The sequence below is a fragment of the Symphalangus syndactylus genome, chromosome 21 (assembly GCF_028878055.3).
Source record: "Symphalangus syndactylus isolate Jambi chromosome 21, NHGRI_mSymSyn1-v2.1_pri, whole genome shotgun sequence".
NCBI lineage: Eukaryota > Metazoa > Chordata > Mammalia > Primates > Hylobatidae > Symphalangus > Symphalangus syndactylus.
Window position 1 is genome coordinate 56,327,518 of NC_072443.2, and position 26,117 is coordinate 56,353,634.

A 26,117-nucleotide genomic window follows, 5' to 3' on the forward strand; every position below is an offset into this window, starting at 1 on the left:
TTTCAAATGATTAAAGATGTCCCTGAAAAGTTAAGACAGTCCCAGAATAGTCAGTTTCTCTTAATAGTCTGTTAAGGGATCTAGTCACTAGTGGCTTTATCTGAACCTGCCCCAAATCTCCTCACATTCTCAGCTTATACTCACTGGGGAAGAAATTTGCTAAAGCCATTCCTGCTGTGGGAAGCAGGAAGGCCTTTCATTTGTCCTAAATTTACCTCTTCTAAGCTCAAGTGAAGCCCTATTAGTCCCATGTCAGGGATCAGAGACCCCTCCCTAACTGGACAGCCCTTTAGACTCCACTTCTCAGAGTGAAGAAATCCCTTCTTAGGCTTTGCCTTCTTGCACTCAGGAGACCTCATATTTTAGAACAGGGGCGGCTAATCTTTTGGCTTTCATGGGCCACAATGGGAGAAGAACTGTCTTGGGCCACACATACACTAACACTAACAATGGCTGATAAGCTAAAAAAATTGCAAAATATCTCATAATGTTTTAAGGAAGTTTATGAATTTACGTTGGGACGCATTCAAAGCCATCCTGGGCTGCAGGTTAGACAAGCTTGTTTCAGAGCCTTTGTGGCTGGAAAAACCTGGCTGGAAATGTTTTCTGTTTCTCTTCATACCAGAGAACCAGTACAAAAAAGGACTGGTAGAATGTCCCACCAGACACCAGAGGTTATTCAGCCTCAGTCCTTCAATTCTGAATTCTCATGACAGCCTTTCCCAGGTCCCGTGGCTGCACACAGTCTGGATCTCAGCATGTCAGGCTTGGAAGGAGATTTTATTAAGTTACCTGCTCCAACAGCCCCAGTCCCCAGCCCTTCCCTTTCACCATGTGCCTTACAAGTTGCTCATCCTGCTCCTGCTTGAACATCAGCAACAATGTGGCAGCCACATGCCATTTCTGAGTGTTAGAGAGTTTACTCTCTACACTGGGTCAAAACCTGTCTTCTAACAGATTTGCCTTTTGGAATCAGTTCTACCCCATGACAGCATCAGAGAGCTAAAGATATTAATTAATGCACTCATTGAGATGTCTGCTATTCAACTGCAATTCCTTTAACTTTTACTCATAGCATAGATTTGACAAATGCCTCAACCTCCTGGTTTCTCTCCTTTGAGCACATTCTGATTGGAGTTAGAGTTTGTCCTTGTTATACTGTGACCCTCAGACTGGAAACATTTCAGATGTGCTCTGATCAGCTCAGGGTAGGAGAAGAGGTTCATCTTCATTCTGGACACCAAATGTATGTGAATGCTTCCAAAGAATAAATCTTAGAATCATTCCCCATGGGTCTAACCCACCAGCCAAATGGGAAGCCAGCTCTGCGGCATAAATGAGGGGTACTGAAGACAGACCAGTTCCCACCTTAGCCCGTCAGTGTCTGAATTTCCTGCATGAGCAATTCAGCCTTCTGGCTCTGGAGAATTTTACAGGAAAATAAAAAGAGTGGAACCAGTATAATGAGAAATGAAAAAAACATTAGCCACACGAAAGAGAGGACCAGATGCCATCTCTACTGGCATGGCCTGAAAGCTTTGTTCCCCTGCAGTTCTCTCCCTGTTTCCTGGAGTCTGAGGAGCAGCCCACATCTCACCAGAGCCCTAGGATGCAAGGCCCAGCTCAGATCCTAGACAAGAGACCCCAAAAGTCAGTGAATGTGTAGCAGGGGTGGTGGGAGGGCAGTGGTACAGGGAAGAGACTCTGCAGGTATACAGCCTAGAGGCTTTGGCAACAGTGGCCACCAGGTGTCACTGCCACCTCGAGAACAGTCTCCCTAAAGCATTTCAGAGTCCATGTACAGAGGGTCAGTTGCTGCTGCTGACCCTCACAGCAGCCTGCAAGCTGGCAGTCTGGCCAGGCTGAGGCCAAGCTGTCATCAACCAGATCAGGCTTTGCCACTCACCTCCCTGCTCTTGGTGACATGGCCAGTGCTTCTTACGCCCCTTCCTCTATTCCTTTGAAATGTGTACAGCAGCTGGCTCGGGCCCACCACCACGTCTTTGCTCTTTGCTTTCTATAATTAATCCATCCCAGGCTAGAGGTAAGGTGTGCCCTCTAATCACCATCCTCACCCCCAAGCCCCAGCTCCCTGTCCCCACTTTAGGTGTTCCTCTAGAATCAAATAAATGAAAGCATTAATGGTGGAGCTAAGAACAAGGATAGAGAAGGAGAAACACAGAAGGGTAGACAAGCGGCTAGCCACAAATCTGTCCTGGTCTTCGTCTAGAATACTGGGCAGGAGCAGCTCCTAGGGCTTATGACTCAGACCAGAAGCTCTTTCAGCCTGAGCTTCCACAGCCACAGAAGAAAGAGGCCAGCAAGAGGTGCCTGTGAGGAATGGTGATAATGCCTGTGAGCAAGTTAGTGACAACACCTAAGGACTGAGCTGGCCATGCAAAGTCCTGGCTGGGATGCAGGTAATGTTCCTCGGTTCACATCCTTTCCACTTGCACACTGCCAAGATCATCCATAGGATCCTGACATCAATCCAATAGGCTGATAGGGCTGTTAAAGATGCCAATTCCAAATGGTGAACTCACTCAACAAATATGTATTACAATGGCACATCAAATGGAGTGGGGCAGGAGTGGTTTGTTTGGTGGGAAGAGTATTTTATCAATGTCGTTTGTATAGAATTGCTATCATATGTTGATAATAAAAAGCAGGCCAACTTAGTTTTGTTATTTTAAAAATTTTCTATAGCCAACTGATTGCACCTGGGCAAACCACTCTCACCTGCCTCCCCTTGGTACACCCTTGATGTATTTAATGGCTAGTAGGTGCTAGATACTGTGGCCCTAGAGATATAGCCATAAACAAGTCTGTACTCTTCAGAACCTTACATTTTAGTAGAAGAGACAATGAAATAGACAAGAATAATCTCAACTGGTAGTAAGTGCTATGCAGAAAATTAAAAAAGGGAGAGGTGGTAGCCAGTGAGTAGGTGGCAGCTTTGGATTGGATAGTTGAGGAAGTATCAGTTATACTGTTAAAGAAAAGCCAGTTATGGCTGGGTGCGGTGGCTCACGCCTGTAATACCAGCACTTTGGGAGGCCAAGGTGGGTGGATCATGAGGTCAGGAGATCGAGACCATCTTGGCCAACATGGTGAAATCCCGTCTCTACTAAAATACAAAAAATTAGCCGGCCATGGTGGCGCGTGCCTGTAATCCCAGCTATTCGGGAGGCTGAGGCAGGGGAATTGCTTGAACCTGGGAGGCAGTGGTTGCAGTGAGCTGAGATGCACCACCGCACTCCAGCCTGGTGACAGAGCAAGACTCTGTCTCAAAAAAAATGCAAAACTAAGAGGGAAGAGCATTTCAGAGAGAGAGCACAGCCTAATACAAAGGCCCTTACCAGTGTGGCTAGGGTACAGTGAGCAATAGTTAGGATAGTACAAGGGAAAGGGGCAGGTAGGGGCCTACATAAATTGCTAGGGAAAAACAGTGTTGGGGGGACAGGATTAAGGGAAAAAACTAGAGTTCTGCTTTGGCTGTGTTATATTTAGGGTGCCTTTAAGATATGCAAGTAAGGATGTCAAGCAAGAGTTAGAATGGAGTTTGAAGGAGTGGTCAGGGCAGGAGATAGATACAGGCTGGCCAAGACCACCAACAAATGTACATTGACCAAGTTCTGGGGTACTGATGTTCAGACACTCAGCAGAAGTGGAAGAATCAGCAAAGGAGGCCAAGAAGGGGAAGCCAATGATGTAGAATGAAAATCAAGTGATGGGCGGGGTGGTCTCAGGGGCCTAGAAAATAGTGTTTAGAGGAGGGAGTAGTCAACTGCGTCAAATGCTACTGAAAAGTCTGTAAGATAAGAATAAAAGTGACCACTGGACTCAGTGACATGGAGATGACTTTTTTTTTTTTGAGACAGAGTCCCGTTCTGTCACCCAGGTGCAGTGGTGCAATCTCGGCTCACTGCAACCTCCGCTTCCCGGGTTCAAGTGATTCTCTTGCCTCAGCCTCCCAAGTAGCTGGGATTACGGACACCCGCCACCATGCCGAGCTAATTTTTGTATTTTTAGTAGAGATGGGGTTTCACCATATTGGCCAGGCTGGTCTCGAACTCCTGACCTCGTGATCCACCTGCCTCGGCCTCCCAAAGTGCTGGGATTACAGACGTGAGTCACTGCGTCTGGCCTCATGGAGGTGACTTTGACAAGGGCAATTTCGGTGGGATGGTGGGAGCAGGATGCTGACTAGAGAGGATAGGAGAGAAAATGTGGTAAAAGGGAGATGGTGGCTAAAACAACTTTCCAATAATCTTTTGGAAAAAGAGAAACTGATGGTGGAGAAGAGAGCAGATACTTGAAAACAAAAAGGAGATGGAATCTAGGCCACAAGTGGAGGGTGAGCCTTAGAGCAGATTCATGTGGGTGGAGGTGCAGTTAAGCGGGTGGATGTGATAGCAGGGACACGAAGGTAATCTAGTTTGACAGCTCCATAGTTCTGGACTCATGATGGCTGAAATGTCTGCTCAACTGTAACCAAAGAAAATGTGCTATTATCTAGAAGAAATGGGAGGTGGGAATATGACCAGTACAGTCCTGGCTTGAAGCTCAAGTTGTGGCATTTTGACAAGTGTGGCCGACTGTTGGGTGTCTTCTGCCTTCTGGGTGGCCTGAGGTGAAGGCACAAGGCTCAGGAGGAAGCTAATTGAGGTTACCAGAAGATACCATTTGAGAAATGGTGATGACCTCTGTGAATTCAATCATTATTTCAATTTAGAATATAAACCTTTTGGGTAGCAACTTTAAGTCCTAAGTCTATTAACTAATTTTAAGCACACACTCTGCATTTCCATGTTAGTCAATGGAAATGCAGATCAATAAGGCATAGTCCTTGCCCACACGGGCTGAAAGTATTTGAGAAACATTTGCTATATTAACTTAATCATGTGTATAGTAAAGAATTTGGCTTTTCCCTAAGAGAATTCTGGTCTTTGTCTTTGGCTCCTCGGAAGTAACCGCTACACTCTTGGAGTTTCTGGAGTGATAGGAGTGTCTTTGTCACTCACAGTGGGCCCCTCAGGCCACATGGTATTATTCTGACCTCCAAGGAGGGAGGAGCCAGAGGCTGAGTTCAACCGGGTGATCAATCAGTCATGCCTAAATCATGAAGCCCCAATAAAAACTGTGAACACTGAAGCTCAGAGGAGCTTTCCTGGTTGTTAATCTTCTATGCATAATGTCACATATCAAAGCCAGGAGGGGAATGAGTCCTAACTAATCGAAGCTTTGTGTTTGAAACCCTCCCAAATTCTGCTCTACACATCTTCCTTTGGCTTAGTTTTGACCTATATCCATTCCCCATAATATACTGTAACTGTGAGTATAATAGCTTTCAGTGAATTCTGTGAGTTCTTCCAGAGAACTGTCAAACCTGAGAGTGGTTTTAGGAACTTCCTGAACTTTCAGGTGATGTTAGGAGTGAGGGTCTTATGGAGAATGTGCCTTCAGACTTTGCAGTTTGGCTAACTCCAGGTATTATGTGGTCTTAGAATTGAAAGGGATCTAGACATTATCTAATTCAATTCCATTTTATAGGTGAGGAAACAGAGGTCTAGAGATGGGAAGTAACTCGCCCAAGGTCACATAATGTTATAGCAGAGTGAGGATTAGCCCTTGTGTGTCCTGACTCCCAGTATGGCATGCATTCCACAATATCCTTTGGATATGAATGTAAGGCTGAGCAAAGAAAAGCTTATCCTTCAGTCAAACTGACTTTGCTACAAGGAATTTCTGCAAGAGATGCTATATTTAGGGAGCTTATTCCTTGCTATGTTTTCTGCCTTGACTCTGACACATTGCAGATTTCTCTTACAAAATGTTTAAGCTACAACATTTAATGTTTATAAAATAAGGGGCTTATACCAAAGAAGGGCTAATGCTTTTTGTGGGGTAGAAAATTTTGTTCTATAAATTATCTCTTTGCTTAACTTTTATACTTTAGATACCATTTTTGTATAATACGGATTGTCTTGCTAAAAGTGATCTTAGTGTGTTCAACCTTTAATTCTACACACAAAGATGCTCAGGCATAGAAATGGGAATAAACCTATCCAAGGTCACCTGGTGAAGCAGTGGCAAGGACAGGGCTAAATGCAGGTCTCCTGACTCTTAGCATGGCCTTTATTTTAGTTCAGAATGATTTTCCTTATAGAAGGCCATGAAAGTTTACACTTTTATAAGTACTTAAGGGCCCTTCACAGAATCCCAGAACAGCCCATTCTGTCTGGGTAATGTCAGGTTCTCTTACCCTGTCATAAATTCTTTAAGATACTACCAGATGTTCTCTGTTTTTCTCAGTATTAAAGGGAAGAAGGGACTACTCGTCACTCTTCTGCTAGAGTAGGGACAAACAGTAATCTGGTTCACAGATTCTCTCTCATTATCTAGTGTGGACTAAAAGGCAGAACTAGGATTCAAATATCTTGATTCCATCACATTTACGAAATCATAAAATCTCACCATAGGCCTGATATTTTTTTAACCATAAAAATCTTTTTATCATCTCTAGTTAAATATAGTAATTAAATAGTGGGTTTGTATCTCTAACAGGCAATTAACTTTTGTTTTCCTAGTTACCCTACTGTGATTCTCTAGTAACTAAAACACTCATAAGAGCTAATATATAATAACATCCCACCATACAGGGCTATTCTCAACTCAGATACCCAGAAAGAGTCAGGGTCCACATTTATTAGCCCAGAAGATCCCATGTATCAGGATCAGTGAAGACGGAAGTATTCCACTCAAAGAAATTTTCAGAGCACAAAAGGTCTCTAGATACCAGTGGGGAAAACTGAGATCCAGAGAGGGAACTGACTTATCAATTGTTACACTGTTTTATGTGCTGGTCATAAAGCTAATAAATGGAGAGTCTAGGATTCAAATTTGGGTAGCTCTCACTTCAAAGCCCACACTCTGAATCACTATTCTGTTCTACCTCGCTGTTTAAAGTTGGATTTTGAGGGAAAGATATCCGAGAGAATTCTCATTAATAAATAATAAAACTTGAGACCAAGAAAGGCTAGTCATTTCCCTGCAAACTTACACAGCTATTTAGAGGAAGAGCTAGACTTAAGATTCAGTTTTTGATTCATTGTCCCAAGTTCTTCCCATTTCATAGTATAAACATTCAGTGGAGTTTGGGGATACTTTTGAAAGATGAGATATCTCTTGCATGGGAATAAAGACCTTTCCCTGCCACAGGGCCTGATGTTTCACAAAACTTCAGTGTGGATTTCCCGCTAGACCCGCAGCTGGACTGCTGTTGCCATGAGTGTGACTGGCCATGAGTCACGCACTACAGCCAATTGAAGAAGGCCATTTCTCTCTTAGGAAAGAAAGATTTCTAATTTGAGTGTTGCCTTGTCACTCTCTCCCAGAATGAGGGACCTGACTCTCCCCTTTCCAGACCAGCATATTTCTCAGAAAGAGTCTTCCTTATTTACAAAGATAGCAGGCTCAACACAGTGAGGCAGTGAATAGACAGTAAGTGATGTGACCCAGCTCTTCCTCAAATGCCCCTCAGTTTAAAAATGGGAGCATTCTGAGTCCCAGGAGAAACTGGCTCTGGTTCCCTGGAGACTTCAGGTTCAGAGGAAAGGGATCCAGTGCTCCTCTGGTTAATTATATAATTGATATTGCAGATTGCTGAGAAGGTCCCTATAAGGGGTGGTGAAAGATAATCAGGCCTCCAGGGGAAAGGGAAGGGAAGGAAGAGGGCGATGTCTCCTTAGATCCCATTTAGGCCTGTGGGCATCTGGCCTGTACTCCATTCTTTAGCCACCAACATCTAGAGCAGTGGGCTTGGGAATGGTTCTTGGCTCTGCTATGTCTCTTCCTAGCTGCTTACCTGTGGCTGCTGGGTTGTTAGGGGTCTCTGAGGAGACAGGGCAGGAGTCCTGGACAGCAGCTGGTTCATCTTGCTGATGACTAGTTCGGTGATGAGTTGCCTGTCCTCCACCTGATGTTCCCCAATCAGCGGCATGCTACAGTCCATGACCTGGTGGGAGATGTGTCCCAGGTGAGGAAAGGTGTCTGGAAACATAAAAGGCCTGGTACAATCTTTCAGAATGGGTAGGAATTCAGCCAGCACAGATGGATTGGAGACGAAGCAGGAGTTCTTGTCTTCAGCTGGAAGTATGATCATCTGCAGAAATAGGATCTTTGTCCCTTCCTTCTACAAACCTTTGCCTCAGGTCTTTTCCCTAAGCTTTACCCCTGCCAGGGCTCAGTGAGATCAAAAATTGCTGGATGAAGGTAGCCAGAAGAGGTAGAAAGCAAGGAGAGGGTAGAGCCTCAGGGCGCAAAAGTTTGCAGGGAGGGGAGCAGGTAGATGTGAAAGCCATCCCCTTAAATCTCTGATTAGGAGCATGTGCTTTTCATCTCTGTTACTTTTCACCCACACAATCTCTGTCTCCAAGCATGCTCTGCTCACTAAATGACCAGGTTCATCCCTTTGTGCCTGAACTGGGATGCCCTCCCTTTTCACCACCAATCCTGATTCTTCCTGTACCTCAAGGCTCAGATCAATGTTTTCCTTCTTTAGGAAGTGTCTGCCTCATAGAGTCCACAGTCCAACTTTCTCAATTATGGATGAGAAAACAGAGGCCCACCTAGCAAGGAGAGGTGTGACCATTTAGAAGGTTATAGACCATGCAGGAAATGAGATAGATTCTGAATTTGAAGTTACTTTGGGCTCCTGACACCAATATCCTGGAAATACCACCAACTCCTAGCAAGGAGCCTTTCCTGCTCCCAGCCAGATTGCGTAGGAATGTGTGTGAAGGATTCATACTGCCATTGGCTTTCCTTTACAACAGGAAAAGGGAGTCCACAAAGCTGTGTTGGAGGACCAGGCTGAGTAGTGTCTCCAAGGCTCAGAGGGACACTATGAAGAATCTCCTACATCTGGTGCCTGGCTGAGACACTGATTCACTCTGTGGTGTTGGGCACATGCTCATGGTGTTAGGCCTCAGTTTCCTCACCTGTAAAATGAGCAGGTTGGAGGGAATGACTCCCAAGGGTGGCTTTCTGAGACAGAGAATGGTAACATCACTACAGTCTTCCCAGAGGAATGGCTAGGATCCCATGAACCCATATCCAACATCTTTTACTCATGGCGTGGGTCAGCCTAGCAGGTTGGAAACAACAGCTACCCACTGATCTTGCTAGAACATTTCCATGGTTGAGGAGACTCTAAATTAAACGCAGTCTGAGCTGCCCACATAGTTCTTAAGCCTTGGGAGTTACCTCTTACTGCTTGGTCCAGACTTACCTCAAAAATGTAGTCTTTCCCATCTTTGCCATGTACAGCTTTGACGGCACAGATGTCCAGGCCGCCAAACATCTCAGAGCAGGTGTCCACCCACAGTTTGTACCTGGAGGTGATGGGAAGGTGTCCTGAAGCTGGGGCAATTTGCTGACCACAAAGCTTGCTTGCTGGTCAGGCTCTCCTTGCTGCCTCCATCTCTCCCACCTCTCATCCCCACTGTTCCCTCCATCTACCCACATCAAGCACACACCCTTATTTACAGTGCCCTCCTCCATCTGTTTTCCAGATTCTACCCATTTTTGCAGGCCCAAAGCAGTTCTCATCACCTCTAGAAGGCCTCCTTGGCTATTCCAGCCCATGCCAATTACTCCTTTCTTGGAGCTTCTATGGTATGTACAGTCATCTTTTCCCATAGGCTGTTAGAAGAAGCCATGCTACTTCTTGACCACTTGCTGCTTAGAAACTTCTTCCACCAGATACTCTAGGTCATCAATCCTAAATTCAGCCTTCCATAAATCCCTAGGGCATGGACATAATGCGGCCAAGTTCTTTGCTATGGAGTGGCAAGGGTGACCTTCGCTTCAGTTCCCAGCAAGTGCCTTATTTCCACCTGAGACCTGTTAGCCTGGCCTTCACCATCCATATTTTTATCAGCATTTTGGTCACAACCACTTAACCAGTCTCTAAGAAGTTCTGAACTTTCCCTTGGCTTCCTGTCTTCTTCTGAGCCCTTCAAACTCTTCCAATCTCTGCCTCTTATCCAGTTCCAAAGCCAATTCCACATTTTCAATTATCTTTATAGCAACACCTCACTCCTTGATTAGTTTGTTTTGTGTTGCTATAAAGGAATACTTGAGGCTAGGTAATTATAAAAAAAAAAAAGGTTTATTTTGGCTTATGGTTCTGCAGACTGTACAAAAAGCATGGTGCCAGCATCTGCTTCTGGTGAGGCCTCAGAAAGCTTTCACCTGTGGTATGTGCAGTCTATCTCTATCATCTATCTCTATCATCAGTCCTGCCTGATCTTGTTAAATGGGATACTTGGGCCTTTTGTGTTTTATCTGTCCTGTTTGCTCCATGACTCCCTTTGGACAGAGCTTAATTCCTAAACTTCTTCATCTAAGGAAGCCTCCCTCTCACTGGGCTGGAAACTGGACTCCTTCTCTCACTCACCTGTCTGACATGGCGATCTGCTCCAGCATTGCAGAGCCAGTGTTCGTCTTCCAGTTCCCTGAGATCGATGTCCTCCTGCAACAAGATCCCACCAGGATAGGACAGGCAGTGAGCCACACCAGCAAGAGGAGGGCATGAAACTTTCCAGAATTTTAGCTCATTGTTGCTTTCCACACCTGCTTCTCCCACAAATAGCCCAGGGGTCTGTCTGCTGAGCCTAGTGCCTGGGTGCCTCTGCCAAATCCCCACCTGCAATACCCTCCTCCTCTCTACAAGGGTCTTGCCCAGACAGCTCTGGCTCCACAGAGCCTTCCCTGATGTCTCAACCGGATGACCTCTTACTGTCCTCAGAACTCCTACAGGACTTTGCTTCTGCCTGATTTTCAATCTTACATCTACTTTTTATTTTAGTTATTTGATCTGAGTCTTAAACTTAGATTTTTCCACAAGCCTGAAAACCACTTGAAGGTATATATCGTTGTCTTGTGTTCCCAGAAGCCTACCCATTCAGTATCTATAATGACTTGATACATACAAACTGAATGCCATTGATCCTGAAACTCCTGCAGTGTTCTTTATGAATATCTCCCAATGTCTTCCTTACTGGCTCACTCACTCATTCATTCATTCATTCAGTATTTATTTCTGAAGGCCACTATAATATTAGCAATGTGACTCTGGGGAAGTCAATTAACTCTTCAGGGTTAAGTTGCCTTGTCTGTCAAATGGAGCCGGTGGCATCAAGCCATCAGCCTCTTCTCTGCTGTGCCCACGGCACCCTCCGTCCATGAATATGTGTTAGTGTCAACTAGTCTTAGACTAAATAGGAGCTGGATTACTTGGTTTCTGGTTCTGGATTTGCTCTTGATGGGTTGGGTGACCTTCATAGAATCATTTCACCCCTCTGAGCCTGTTATCTGTTAACACAGGGCTGTCAGAAAGACCAATTGATACAGGTTTAAATTAACTATAAACACCCAAAATATGTCTTTTTAATTATCAGCCTTCACCCAGACACAGCCAAGAGGAAGGAGATAGCCTAGGGGACAGAAGAGTCCTGCTTACACTGTTGACAGAGCCCTTCATGTGCTGCCTTTATCATTCAATACTGTTAGAGAGTGTCCTCCCCAGAGATCTGATTTCAGACACTGAGGAACCTAGATATATGGCTCATTTTTCAGAACCACGAGGTGGCCCCATGAGTTAACGAACGGGCTCACAACAGTCCTTATGCTTGGACAGTACTGACTGCTTTCCAAGATGCCTCCTCAGCAAACTCCTCATTTCAAACCCCCTGTTGTGAGTAGGCTGAAATTCTTGCCCCTGCTTGACAGATAAGAAGAGAAAGACTCAGAAAGGTTAGAGGACTTGTCCGAGATTATATATCTAGTCCAAATAGGTATGAGATAAAAGTCCAGGAATCTTGGTTTCCTCACATGATGTGCTTTTCCCTACACCCCACTACCTAATTCAGGAAAGGCAAAGAAACAAACTACTGAGTGGCTGGCAAAACCTGAGTAGAAACATGAACACAGAATCATAATAAAAGTAACTCTGTCTTCTTAACATTCATGGTTTACAAATGTGTCCGTGACCAGACTGCTTAAGGCAGGGGCAAGAGTCACTCACTTCCATATCCCCAGCACAGAGCCATGGCACATAATAGAGTCTCACAAACTTTGGATTTGTACACTGACTCTCACTATTTTCAGGCTGCATACCCAACTCATCCTGAGCCAAAATTCATTTTACAATTCTATCTGTAGGTGTTAACTTTCTTCCCATGATGTTTCCTTGGTTTATCAGGATATTCCTACTGCCCTGATGCATATACAATGTGAAACACTGTTTCATCTATAGGCTCATTTATTTCATTAATAGTAGTAATAGTAATAATTTTCATAATCTGAGAAGGCTTCACTTCAAAATGAGAAGTCTCAGTAGTAGAACCTTTCAATCACAAATTTTGAATGACTTCATGGCTGCCCATCACCATATCATACATTTGAAGGACCCACTTATATAAATACTGAAAATAAGAAAGTTAGGGCTGGACGCGGTGGCTCACGCCTGTAATCCCAGCACTTTGGGAGGCCAAGGCAGGTGGATCACGAGGTCAGGAGATCGAGACCATCTTGGTCAACATGGTGAAACCTCGTCTCTACTAAAATACAAAAAATTAGCCAGGCGTGGTGGTGGGTGCCTGTAGTCCCAGCTACTCAGAAGGCTGAGACAGGGGAATTGCTTGAACCAGGGAGGTGGAGGTTGCAGTGAGCTGAGATTGCACCACTGCATTCCAGCCTGGTGGCAGAGCGAGACTCTGTCTCAAAAGAAAAGAAAAAAAGGAAGAAACGGAACCCCATATAATTGGTTTCAAGCCAGTCCCATAAACTCTATGACTTTTTCAACATTTAAGATATTAGAAAAAATAATACATAACTCTGTTGATTTATAGGTTAAAATACTTTTTGAGTGGAAAATAACATCATCCTTACATTTTTATGGCACTTTAAAGTTTGCAAAGCTCCCCAACACTTCACACCATTCTCTAATAATAGGATGCTGGGCATAGATCCATACAGGCTACCTGGGGCATGTGGGAGCAAAGGGGACACTGAGAGGCCATTCTCTAGGCCCAAAAATCATCTGACCTCCACAGCTGACCCACATTATTGCCTACTGCAGATGGAGGCAGGAATGGTACCTTCTTCACCCCAAAGTGGCTGTCTCTGGATCTCCACGGTGATTGCTGGGGTAGACGAAAAGAATCCCAAGCCTGATCTTGGCTACTGCTAAGTAAATTCCTTCTTCTGAGAGCAGGAATATAGCCACAAGTTTGGGGAAGAAGTGTGGTGAAGAGAAGCTAAGAGGGCCTAAACATTTCTCCAAATAACTGATGGTCCCTTGCACACAAAAAAGTAAGTAAATGTTATCTAAAGCTTCTCTGGTCACCCACCCTTCATCAATGTTTTAGAATTCTCTTTTTTTATGCTTCAGTTTAAGTTGATTTTTGAAACCCTAACCCTTAAAAATCAGGTGTCTTCTTTTAAGGATTAAGACACTTTTACTCCACTGTTGTCATTAATGTTTTGTGTTTATTTACGAGATTTTAAAATTAAAAGATAGGTAATCTGCTTTCCTAGGTGCCTGAAGGTATATATTTTCTCTTCTTTTAGCAAGTTTTTATAATGGTTTTTAAATTATTCTGTCTTAGATTGTGCATATTTCTTTTCTTTTTTTGAGACAGGGTCCCGCGTCACTCAGGCTGGAGTGGTGCAATCACAGCTCACTGCAGCCCAATCTCCCAGGCTCAAGTGATCCTCCCACCTCAGACTCCCCTAAGTAGCTAGGACTACAGGCAAGCACCACCACAACCAGCTAACTTTTGTAGAGATGGGGTCTCACAATGTTGCCCAGGTTGGTCTTGAACTCCTAGGCTCAAGCAATCTGCCCGCCTCGGCCTCCCAAAGTGCTGGGATTACAGATGTGAGCCACCACACCTGGCCACATTGCACATATTTCTAAAGCAATCCTAAATTATTTTCTAGAAGCAGGAAGACTATAAAATTGTAAACTAAAAAAGTACAAATCTAGATAATAAAGGTAAAAAAATAATTCTATGCCTCAGTTTTCCATAAAGGTTCTTCCCTGATTATTGGGTGCCTATTGTTTCTGCTGCTATACATGGTAATGGAGATGCAGAGATGATTCCATCATTCTTGTTCACAAGGAGCTCAGAGTCTGGAGGAGGAGGGTGACACAAAATACATGTGTGGCAAGTGCTAACCAAGAGGTGTGTGAAGGGTGGTATAGGACAGGAGTGCAGGGAGGGGGCCTAACTCACTCCAGGGGTGGGGAGTGTAAGTAGTGAAAAGGGGGGTAAGAGCAGAAAAACAGACACAGGTGGGGAAGGGAAAGGGAAGGCTGCTCAACCTTGAAGTCTGCTGAAGTCCTGAGTGACCAAGATCAAATCTATATATTAATAATGTTCTTTCTTTGTAAAGAAAACACCACTGTAAACTTTTTTTCTTTTCTTTTTTTTTTTTTTTTTTTGAGACAGTCTTGCACTGTTGCCCAGGCTGGAGTGCAGTGGCGTGATTTCGGCTCACTGTAAGCTCTGCCTTTCGGGTTCATGCCATTCTCCTGCCTCAGCCTCGTGAGTAGCTGGGACTATAGGCGCCCATCACCACGCCCGGCTAATTTCTTTGTATTTTTTAGTAGAGATGGGATTTCACCATGTTAGCCAGGATGGTCTTGATCTCCTGACCTCGTGATCCGCCCGCCTCAGCCTCCCAAAGTGCTGGGATTACAGGCACGAGCCACTGTGCCTGGACCACTGTAAACTTTTTTAAGTGGGGGATTAATATTTCCAAAATTGGAATTATAAGCCACTTGCATTTTATGCATATTAGGGAAAGTCAGGTAGTTTTGAAATCTTTTCCTTTACTAAATTCTAATGCAGGAAATTTTTAACTTTCCATCCTGGCAAATGGACAGTTATAGAGAAGCCATGCACTGGGCTTTTAATGCTCTGTAGCATTTTCAGTGCTGGATATTTATATCAGGAACTTTTTAACTTTGTGCTGTGGCAGTCTGGGGAAGCCTATGGATTCCTTCCAATGAACACAATATATAAGATGTGTAACTGTATAATATAGAGTACATAGGATCCCAGAGCTACCCAATTAGAGTTATCAAAAATATTAAACAAATCTGTGATTAGTAAAATATGTGTTTCTAAATAACAGGAGGTAGTGGCAAGTCTAACAACTACCACGATTTTAAAGTAGGAATGAGAATAATCCATAGAGATATCTGTCTCAACTATAGTAAGATATAAGAATATCAGTAATCACCTTTAGTGACAAACTCCTAGGTACACGTAACTACTGTAGTCTGTTGTCTCTGTTCAAAATGAAGAGAAAGCTAAATTTCCCTTAGAGGCAAGTGAAAATGAATATTAATGTATTTTCTCATCTTAGTTCACAGACCCCTCCTCTGACTTAAAAGGAACCCAGGTAAAAAAATCTCTGACTTAAGTGGCACCCTCTCTGTTATCTGCCTGTGGGCCAGAAGAGGTTAAACTGAGAGTTGGCTGCAATGTGGAGGCTCAGCTTTTCCATCATGGCTAAGGAGAAAGCATACCCCACTCTTACTCACATGTAAGCCTTGTAGTTGTTGCCAATCTTCTGGACCCGGATGTCATACTTGGAGTCAATGAAAGGCTCTGCAGTGGCATAGGTCTGGGTGAGAGCCACCACGCTGGCAATGTCCTGGAAGTCGTAGTGGTTTTCCACTTTGACCTAATGTTAGAGCAGGGCAGAAAGAGGGAAAGGGAGACACACACACACACTGAGAAGTCACAAGGGCCCTGAGCCTCCAAACCCACCAATATGTATCTGATCCAGACACTTATCTGGGTGTCACATCTCCCCAGGAGGCCCCTTCTCCCTAGCTTCCCTTCCCAGAACTCGGGGGCCACACTTGCTGCAAAGGACCCAGAGGACCAAGCAGGTGGCTTGCATTCTGCTTACTGAAAGAGGTCTGGTTGGGTGACACTCATGGCTTTAGAGGTGGCAAATCATCTTCTCTTTGGAAAGAATTCATCAGTGACAGAGGGAGAATAGCAGTTCACAAATGGGCGCTCTGAAAACTGCCCTTCTTGGTTCAACCCTGAAGCACAGCAGGCCTCTCTGCCTCACCTTGCCCATGCCTGAGTGAGCGTGGCCAATCTTCACCACCACAGGGAATGTGGGCAGTGTCAGCTGAAATCAGAAGAGAAAGGAATAAACTGTCAGAATGTGCCCATCTCTCTGTGGAATCCTACACATATTTTTCTTGGGAATACCCTTGGGAGGGTTCTTTAAAGAACTAGTCCAATCTACTTGCTTTACAGATTGAAAAACTGAGACCCATGGAATGACAGTGACTTCCCAGGGTCACACAGCATGTTAGTGGCAGTGCTACAAGAACCCTGTTCTCTTATTTGGTATACCCTACATCTTTAAAATGCACTGTCAATTTTCTCTGCATTAGACAAAACCTGGGCAGGACTGGCCCTCAGACAAAGAGAATTAAAAAAAGAAATTATCTCTGAAAGGGTGAATTTTACTATATGTAGATGTCCTTTAATAAACCTGCATTTTAATTTTAAAAACGCATCTTTGGCATCTTGATGTCCCTGTCAGCATGTACCTCTTGGTACCTACAACCTTCAAAGGCCCAGCTTTCCTGTAACGATCCTGATTGTTTTCTCCCTCTTTCACACTCTTCACTGCTCACCAATACCCCAATCTCACCACCAAATAAGGCTTTGCATGTGAAGGCCCATTTCTTCCCAACTTGGGGTTTGAAAGAGAGCCGATAGAAGAATTCAGTATGTTTATCAATGGAGAGAGATCCTTAGGGGAGCAAACTCTACACTGAGGTAGCCATAGTTTAACAGAGGAGCAACAAAAACTTAAAAGAAGGATTATCCTCTAAGGGCAAGATTTCAGGCTGTTACAAAATGGTGATGTAAGAAGTAATATTGTGGAGTGGAAGGAGCACTAGGCTAGATGTCAGGAGTCCAGTACTCTAGTCCTCTCTGCCACGGACTTTCTACAAGTCACTGTATCTCACTGGGCCTCAGCCTTCACATCTGTCCAATGAAGAGATCAGATGGGATGCTTTCTGAGCTCCCTTCAAATAGTACATCAGCCTCTATCTTGGTCTGAACATTGTATGAAGAACCAGTCTGGATGCCAACCTGGGCATTTCATCTTTCAGTCAGACTCAGCTCTCTTTCAATCTCCTTTTCAAACATCACTAACACCATCAAAACGAAAAGGTATCCTTTGAAGGAAATAATGTTGACCCTGACGAAAAGTCAGACTCCTATGGGAACTAAGATTTGAACAGATACTGGGGGTATCTGGCCTGAGGATCTCAGCATTCCTGGTTGAGGCCAGTCAAGGATGGGAAGAAGAACTTCAAAGGGCTTTAGAAATCACGTAGTTCAACTCTACTTTATGAAGAAAAAACTGAGGCCCAGAGAGGCAAAAGTCACAAAGCTATAGTGACAGTCAGAATTGGAACCCAGCCTCCCACTATCCAGTCCAGCACCATGTGGAAACATCCCACAGCAACAATCCCTGGAGATTTGGGATTTGGAGGCTTGGAACACTACGCCCAAACAGCAGACAAGGCTCTAGTCACAGTCACCCACAAGTCCCCTGCTTCTTTGTTTTTTCTTTTACTTTTTTTTTTTTTTTTTTTTTGAGACGGAGTCTCACTCTGTCGCCCAGACTGGAGTGCAGTGGCGCAATCTCAGCTCACTGCAACCTCCGCCTCCTGGGTTCAAGCCATTCTCTTGCCTCAGCCTCCTGAGTACCTGGGACTACAGGTGTAGGCCACCACGCCCGGCTAACTTTTGTATTTTTAGTAGGGACGGAGTTTCACCATGATGGCCAGGGTGATCTCGAACTCCTCACCTCAAGTGATCAACCCGCCTTAGCCTCCCAAAGTGCTGGGATTACAGATGTGAGCTACCACGCCCAGCCTGCTTCTTTGTTTTCTAAGCTGTCCCACCTTCTAGAACATGACACAGTCTCCAGTGAGAAGGGACATGCAATAAAAATCAGCATAGCCTAGGGCCTCGAGAGGGCTTTGAGGTCCAAGGTTTGCCCTCAGTGATGGGACACTTTGTGTTTTGTACACTAAGAGCACTGTCTCCAGCTATCTGGAGAGTCTGAGGCTCTGGGAGTGAGAAAGGGTTTCTAAAGCACTGGCTGCTTCTTTGACATCTCTCCCCACCCCCCAGGCAACAGAGCCAAGACACACACACCCCAACTTTTTCTGTCCTGTTCTATTACTGTTTGCTGTTGCTTTGGAGCCTCATAAATAGGGCATTGAAAGCACTTCCTGCAGCTGAAAGAAGCCCTGAGTAGCTCGTCTCATTCCCAGCGTGCAGCTCAGCAAGGGGTCCGTCCTTCTCTGTCACTGTCTCTTTTGCCTGTTGTAATTCTGTCTGCCTCTCTGGGACTCTGCCTGTCTCACTCTTTCTGTCTGTGCCTCTCCTCACTCTTGTTCTTTCTGCCTGAATCACAGCCCTCAGTTTTTCTGTCCTCATGCATTTGTCTTTGTGGCTCTTTCCGTCTTTCTGCCCTTGACACCATCCCCTCTCTCAGTGCTTTCCCTCTGTTTCCAGATCGCTTCATGACTTAGGCAGGGAAACAGAGGCCAGGGCCTCTTTCCTGGCTTCCCTCTGCATCTTACTGAGTATGCAGGTCGGAAGAGCCTCGGGTCATGCCTCCGCGGGTGGCCTAGAGCCAAAGGAAGGCGGAGCCCATCGGGGCGGGATTGGCCCTTAGGGCCACCTCATAAAGCCTGGGGCGAGGGGCACGACGGCCTTGGGAAGGAGCCCTGTTGGGGCTGTTCGGTCCGACAGACCTCACAGCCTCAGTAGGGGATCTGCAGTGTCATGCCTGGGAGCCCTTGGCCCGCGCCGAGCTGGGTGCTGTTGCTGCGGCTGCTGGCGTTGCTGCGGCCCACGGGGCTGGGTGAGGCATGCAGCTGTGCCCCGGCGCACCCTCAGCAGCACATCTGCCACTCGACACTTGGTGAGTCCGAGGTCCGCGAGATCCACAGCAGGGGGTGGTTGTGGGGGATTAGTATCTGGCCAGCAATACACCAGGAGTCCAGAGGAAAAGGGAGGAGCTCAAATTCTTACCGGTTGCCTCTTGCTGAGGCTGATGGGTCAAGAAGGACCAGGCGCCATAGCAACCTTGCAAGCGCAGAACCTGACTGATTCATAAGGAAATGAAGATTGACTGCATCAGGGACTTCCATAGCGACCTCCCTCACTCTGGCCATACTGCAATTATGGAGTGTCACTACACAAGGTGTCACTGGAGCTATCTGATGATTATTCTGAATTACTAGACTAGGGACAGAAAGGGGAGGGGAGAGGGCTTGCATTATAACTACCCGTTGTCTGTCCAGGCCTATAACTGAGGTTGCCACCAAGCCCCTACGGCAACACACACGTTCTGTCCTTTCTCTTCCCTCTGCCTGGAATACCCTCCCTCACACCCTTAAATTCCTGGCAGACTCCTACTCATCCTTCAAGGGCTAACTTAGGTCTCTCCCCTTCTCTGCAGGCTCCCGGGCTCCTTGGTGCCGCCTCAGCATTTCTAACCGTCTTAGCGCTCCTACTATGCTGTGCTATTGTTCTTTACAAGTGTGCACTCCACTAGATCAAGAGCTCTGCAGGATGGGGACCCTGTCTTAATCACATCTATGGGCCTAGTGCCTAGTGCAAGGCCAGGCACAGAGGAAGAACGTCATCAACAGTTTTTGGTTATTAATGCTCAAATGGCAAGAGATGCAATACCTCAGTGCAGGGTCAGAACATTTATGAATTCAATAAACATTTACTAATATCAACTGTAGGCAGGATGAGAGGCCTTGACCACAGCCATAGATAAACTTCACACCAACTGCCCTGAAGGGGCGGCTCCTCCCTTCTCTACTCTGACTCCTACTCTGTGTCCCACTGCACAAACGGCTAATGGAGAACTAGAGTTCTCCAGACTAACTGGTTCAAAAGGCAGAAAGAGCTTAGCAGTTATAGGACCTAATAAGCCTGAGGGGTTTGGAACTTCCAGTGACTGCAGGGGAGGTGTTTCCAGGTCCCCCTTCTCACACATCACGTTGCTCACAACACAGCCACATCAAAACCAAGAACCGCCCTCCCTATAGACTTCTTCAGGGACCCTGGATCATCCAGACCTCAGGTGTATTGCCCCCACCAGCTGCTAAAGGTTCCCTCTTTTCTCTTCTTATGCAGTGATTCGGGCCAAAATCTCCAGTGAGAAGGTAGTTCCTGCCAGTGCAGACCCTGCTGACACTGAAAAAATGCTCCGGTATGAAATCAAACAGATAAAGGTACATGGGGGCAGGCTGGGATGTGTAGCCCCTAAGGCTGATGGAGGAAGTGGGGTCTGTGTTCTGGGAGGGCTGGTAGCTTTCAGGTGGCCTGGCTCAGTGATCCTTGAGTCTAGATGCTGAAGTGGAACTGGATGAGATTTGGAGGCAGAGCCCATAGAATCCCAGGGATATTGCAGGGGAGGGCCTCAGCGTCCATCTGGTCCCACAGCTGCTGGTGTATGGTGCCACTACAGGTACCTACTGGAATAAACCAAGGTTTAGGTGTTTATTTTTTAATTTTTTTTTATTTTTAAGAGAGAAAATAACCCAGTAGGGACATCTGAGGACACAAAATCCTGAACTAGACTTTTGCTTAAATTTTTAGGCTGAGAAGTGAGAGGTTTTTGCCTGTTAATATATACAGTACACTCACTGACCCAATATTGCCTTTTTTTGTAATTGCCTGTCAGATGTTCAAAGGGTTTGAGAAAGTCAAGGATGTTCGGTATATCTATACGCCTTTTGACTCTTCCCTCTGTGGTGTGAAACTAGAAGCCAACAGCCAGAAGCAGTATCTCTTGACTGGTAAGTTAAAAGACCAGCAAGGCCTTAATAGATTCTGCCCTAGGGGAGGTAGTGAGAAAGGAGCCAGGGTCTTCCTTGGGCAGTAGGCTGAGCCAGGTGGCATTTTCTTGGGCATAAAATAGAGCTGTCTTAGTGACAGACAACCTCTGGGTTAGGAGGAGCCCTGTAACCTCCCTTTCAATGTAAGAGCTCTTATTACAGTGATCCTGGCCACTGTTTCACTATTTTAAAGACAGGTTGCTCACCCAGTATAGGGCAGCTGCTTCCATTTTTCAAATAGTTTAAATTAGTATAAGATTTTTGGTAACTTGAGTCAAAATCCCCTCTCTAAAACTGCTCCTTGCAGGTCAACTCTGCCTTTTGCACAGGACCTAACAGGAGCTTGAGTCTAACATAGTTCTGTCTCTGTGAACTTGGGCCCAGGCAGGATTCTTCCATACTGAATTGGTTGGGATAGAACAGTTAAAGAATCACACAAGAATATGACTCCATAAATGAATGCAACATTAAATTATTTTGGAGTTCAGGGAACTGAACTATTTGGTAGTTGTGAACTATCAGGGAAGCTTCATTGTGTAAGTGGGATCTAAACTGGCCTGAAAACATAAAACAAGATTTAGAAAGAAAGCAAGGGAAAGAAAAAGCACAGCAGTGGGGGAGGGAACAGGTGAAGGGATTCCACTATCTATCCACACATTCAGCAATGAATGACCACTTAGTCACTGCCATGCCTTGGCCAGGAGAGTGGAGATTCAATAACAAGGCACAGTCCTCAAAAGAGTTCACTGTCCAGACATGGCTCTCGATGAGTCATAGGCACTGGAGGCTACAATGATAAGGGCTTCCCAGCTCTGAGGATGTGGAATTGTATAGAACTGAGGAGCTCCTGGATGGAAGAGGCAGAGGCAGGACACACCACTGAGCCCTGTAGTTCCCAGGTCTGGCAGACCAGGCCCTTTCAAACTCTATTATCCCACCTCCTTCCTAAGAACCTGCCCTCTGTGTGTCTAGCCCGCTGCTAGGCATGGAGGTACAGCAGGGGAAATAAGGAAACATGTTCTCTGCCTTCAGGGAGGTCAAGTCTAACTGAGGGTGGGGAGAAATGACAAAAAATAGTCTAAGAAAAGTTATCAATGGCGCCCAGGTCCTACAGGAGAAGGCACAAGCTCCTTTACCTGGTGTTGAAAGCTCTTTGTGACCAGAACACTGCTGCCCTCTCTAGCTTTGTCAGTATCAGTTCCCAGCCCCTCACTTTCCCAAGAGCTGAACTCAGTTACCTGTGGTTGCAGAAGGTATGCTGCCAGGCTGTGTCCCCCTGCCTCTGCACAGGATAGTGGCAATGACAGGAAGCCCTTCCCCCAACCTGTCTAGTAGGTGGACTCCCACTCATCCCTTCAAGGCCCAATGCAAGCACAGTCTCCTCTGAGACATCTTCCTTGCCCCACATCCCTTCCATAGATGGAAATAATTTTATGTTCCTTTTTTCTTCTACTGCACTTTGTATAGAACCACACAATAGTGTAATTTCCCCCTACTTATCTATCTACCCTAGTCATTTCTAAGCTCCTTGGGAGCAGAGATCCTGTCATTTTTCTATCTGTATTCCTGGTACTAGATCACAGTAGTCACTCAGTGAGTAAATGATTAAGCGACTGAGGTGCTAAAAGAGGTATGGGCTAGGTGGTCAGAGATGGCTTTGAAGTGGCACTGAAAGGGTCTTTGAAAGGTGAAAAGGAGCTTCATAGGTAAAAAGGGGGAAATTTCCTATGGGGAAGGTAAAAGACTCACCAACCTAGAGCAGGAGACTGGCCTGTGCAGATGCTGGGAAGGACTAGAAAGGGGAAGGGACCTATTATTTATTGAATATCTTCTGTGGGACCACAACTGTGCTGGGAACTTTACAGACAATCTCTCATTTAATCTGACAACTTTATAATTTTCATCTTCCAGCTGAGAGGTTATACAACTTCCTTAAGATCATTCAGCTAGTAAATGACAGAAAAGGGGGGTCCCACACAGACTTTGACTTTAAAGACCACATTCTTCTCTCTGTACCACGCTAAACGAAAAGGCCTTCACCAGATCCCACAACTCTGCCTCATACAAACATAATCTGCTTATCTTTTTGCTAGAAAGATTATAGTAGTTTTATATTTTGGTCCCTTCATTGAGCCCCATGACACCACTGCCACCAAAAAGTCATTGGGGAGGCTGCAATTCTGGGCTCTTCAAGGACCTGGGCCCCTGGAGCTCCAGGAGAAGAATCCTGATGCTTGACTCTCCTCCATCTCCCCTTGAAGGTCAGGTCCTCAGTGATGGAAAAGTCTTCATCCATCTGTGCAACTACATCGAGCCCTGGGAGGACCTGTCCTTGGTGCAGAGGGAAAGTCTGAATCATCACTACCATCTGAACTGTGGCTGCCAAGTAAGGGAATGCCCATTTCCAAAGTCTTTAGGGATGGGGGAAGGGTTCTGAGCCTTCATTCATGCATGAATTTATTCACTTACTAGACTACACTTGAGATCTGCCATGGATCAGGCACTGTATGAAGTTGGAGAAAGCAATACAGTCTACAGGCCCTGATCTCAAAGTACTTACACTTTGCCTGGGAACGTGGCCATCACAGGAGGCAGACCAAGATAACTGTAATACAGCCACCCTTTAAAGAGTCTATTCTTTGCCAGCCACTGTAATAGTAAATTTACTGTAAATGTTTAATTTAGTCTCCAAAACATATTTATGAAGAATTAAGATTTCCATTTTAAGGTGAAGAAATGAAAGCTCTGGCAAGTGAAGTGACTTGCTCAAGGTCAGTGGTAGAGTAAGGACCCTCAGAGCTGTCTGACTCCAGAGATGCCACTAAGTGGCAATATTGAATATGGGGAACCTTGGGGAAGGAGAATCCAGGGGAAGATTGGGGACTAGGAAAGGCTTGATAAGATAGGGTGCATTTGAGATGGGCTGGAAAGGTATGTAGGAATCTGAAAGGCAGCAATGGAAAAAAAAGGACACCCTACTCACTTTAATGTTGTGTGTTCATAACTCTAGATCACCACCTGCTACACAGTACCCTGTACCATCCTGGCCCCTAACGAGTGCCTCTGGACAGACTGGCTGTTGGAACGAAAGCTCTATGGTTACCAGGCTCAGCATTATGTCTGTATGAAGCATGTTGACGGCACCTGCAGCTGGTACCGGGGCCACCTGCCTCTCAGGAAGGAGTTTGTTGACATCGTCCAGCCCTAGTAGGGACCAGTGACCATCACATCCGTTCAAGAGTCCTGAAGATCAAGCCGGTTCTCCTCCCCTGCAGAGCTTTGGCCATTACTACCTGACCTCTTGCTGCCAGCTAATAAGAAGTGCCAAGTGGACAGTCTGGCCACTGTCAAGGCAGGGAAGGGGCCATGACTTTTCCGCCCTGCTCTCAGCCTGTTGCCCCTGCCTCCCAAACCCCATTAGTCTAGCCTTGTAGCTGTTAATTGGAAGTGTTTCTTCTGGCTTAGTCTGTTTTCTAAAGCCAGGACTATTCCCTTTCCTCCCCAGGAAAATGTGTTTTCCTTTGTCTTAATCGATCTGGTAGGGGAGAAATGGTGAATGTCATACATATGAGATGGTATACTCTTGTGATGTACAATACCAGAAGGTAGTTTGACAGCATCATAAACAGGCTGACTGGTGGGAATGAAAACAACAACATACTGTGGCTGTGTATCCTCTACTTCCCCTATCTCATCCTAATTCTCTGATACACTTTCATCTGTTTGGGGGAGTCATTTGGGGGACACAGAATCACTCAATGTGAGAGCTAGAATGGCCTAACCTGCCTCCCAATGCTGTTATCCCCTCTATACCATTTCTGGCAGAGGGTCCCACCTGGTTAGCACACCTCTTTATATAAGAATGCACTGTCTCAGAATAGGTACTACCTCTCCAAGTTAACTATCCTTAATGCCCTCAACTGATGTCCATAAGGCTTCTCTTCTGTCTCTTTTAAATTACTAACATCTTCATTCCTATTTCAGAACGTTTTAAAAGCCACAAAGCCTTTTTCTTATAGAGTTGAAATCCCCCTTTGCTGGCTTTTTACACCACAGAGAGGTGGTCCTCTTTTGAGGACAAATTTCAGGATACAGCACCGGAGAGAAATAACACAAAGGCCCTTGAGGGGAAAGGACGGTAGGTAGGGAATATACCTGGCAATTAAGGCAGTTTTTTTCCAGCGGCCAGCCCTGCCAGATGCTACAACAGGAAAAAGCCAGCTTTGATCCCCAGAGAGCCCCCTGTACCCTTCAGCTGAGTACTCTCACCATTGTGTCCTGGGCTCCCTGAGATTCCCCAACCAAAGGACCCTCAGAGCTCCTCAGCCTCTGCAAGGCTTCCTGGCTTGCCCTGAAAGGAAAAGTCCTGATATTGGCCTCTAGGTTAAGGACAAGAGCTTAAAGTTTCAGAGCTTCTCCCTGGGGAAGCTCTGGCAAAGATGACAGAGATGGTTCTTTTCAAGGCCCAAGGTTGTTTTTTGATATGTGGTCTGCTGGTGAGGAGGGCCATGCACAATGTGTCAGAAGAAGGCTCTTGATTTGCAGAAATGGTATAAATGGAGACCCCTTTTGGCCAAGGAAGTGGGGAGGCGGGGACAAACATAATCTCTGTTCCACTTGGAATGCTTCGCAGGGAGTCTCCATGGGTGGGTTAAGCAAGATCACCAATTGATCACACCAGCCTGGGGCAGAGGGTGTGGGGACAGGGAAGAAGAAGGGAGTTTGAGCTCCAGGTCCCTGCACAGGAAAAACATTGGCAATAGCCTCCTTACCAACCAACCGTCCCATCTCTCTGCTCCTTCTGACTTACTAGGATGGCCTCAGAGAAGTCAGTGTTAACCCAGCCTTATTACAGTTGTGGAAGCACCAGGGGAATGGGAGAGTCAGGGGATTAATAATAGTAGGAGCAATGCCTTACATCTAGTAGAGTGCTTCACACTTTCCCAGAAGCTATTACTTAATCAATCTCACTTAAATTGTGTCTGTACCATATTAGAATATCCTGTGCAGGGATAAATATGCCCACTTGACCGTCTTACTGGAAACTGCACACAGTGAGGAAATGTAGCTTGTTCAATGACAAGTGGCAGAGCCAGGGCTGGGACTCAAAAGCAGTGAGATC

At 45.6% G+C, this 26,117-nt stretch overlaps 2 protein-coding genes across 2 annotated transcripts in view; one reads left to right on the plus strand and one right to left on the minus strand.

Annotated features, from left to right (window-relative positions):
- SYN2 (synapsin II) overlaps window positions 1-26,117 on the minus strand; it is a 184,785-nt gene that overhangs the window by 13,617 nt on the left and 145,051 nt on the right. Inside the window, exons 6-10 of the mRNA XM_055259405.2 lie at window positions 16,165-16,227; window positions 15,623-15,765; window positions 10,463-10,537; window positions 9,293-9,395; window positions 7,868-8,017 (exon numbers count right to left, since the gene is read on the minus strand). Coding sequence (XP_055115380.1) covers window positions 7,868-8,017; window positions 9,293-9,395; window positions 10,463-10,537; window positions 15,623-15,765; window positions 16,165-16,227 — 534 coding nt within the window. The remainder of the gene's footprint in view (window positions 1-7,867; window positions 8,018-9,292; window positions 9,396-10,462; window positions 10,538-15,622; window positions 15,766-16,164; window positions 16,228-26,117) is intronic.
- On the plus strand, window positions 18,398-24,656 carry TIMP4 (TIMP metallopeptidase inhibitor 4). Its single transcript, XM_055259436.2, has 5 exons — window positions 18,398-19,062; window positions 20,292-20,389; window positions 20,842-20,956; window positions 23,257-23,381; window positions 24,006-24,656. The coding sequence occupies exons 1-5, from the start codon at window positions 18,924-18,926 to the stop codon at window positions 24,201-24,203; spliced, it is 675 nt and encodes a 224-aa protein (XP_055115411.1). The 5' UTR covers window positions 18,398-18,923; the 3' UTR covers window positions 24,204-24,656.

Bases quoted from the DNA above. Each gene is read 5' to 3' on its own strand.
- TIMP4 (XM_055259436.2), top strand. From the start codon at position 18,924: ATGCCTGGGAGCCCTTGGCCCGCGCCGAGCTGGGTGCTGTTGCTGCGG. The intron at 19,063-20,291 runs GTGAGTCCGAGG...CTTCTTATGCAG, and splicing joins CATCTGCCACTCGACACTTG to TGATTCGGGCCAAAATCTCC. The intron at 20,957-23,256 runs GTAAGTTAAAAG...CTCCCCTTGAAG, and splicing joins GAAGCAGTATCTCTTGACTG to GTCAGGTCCTCAGTGATGGA.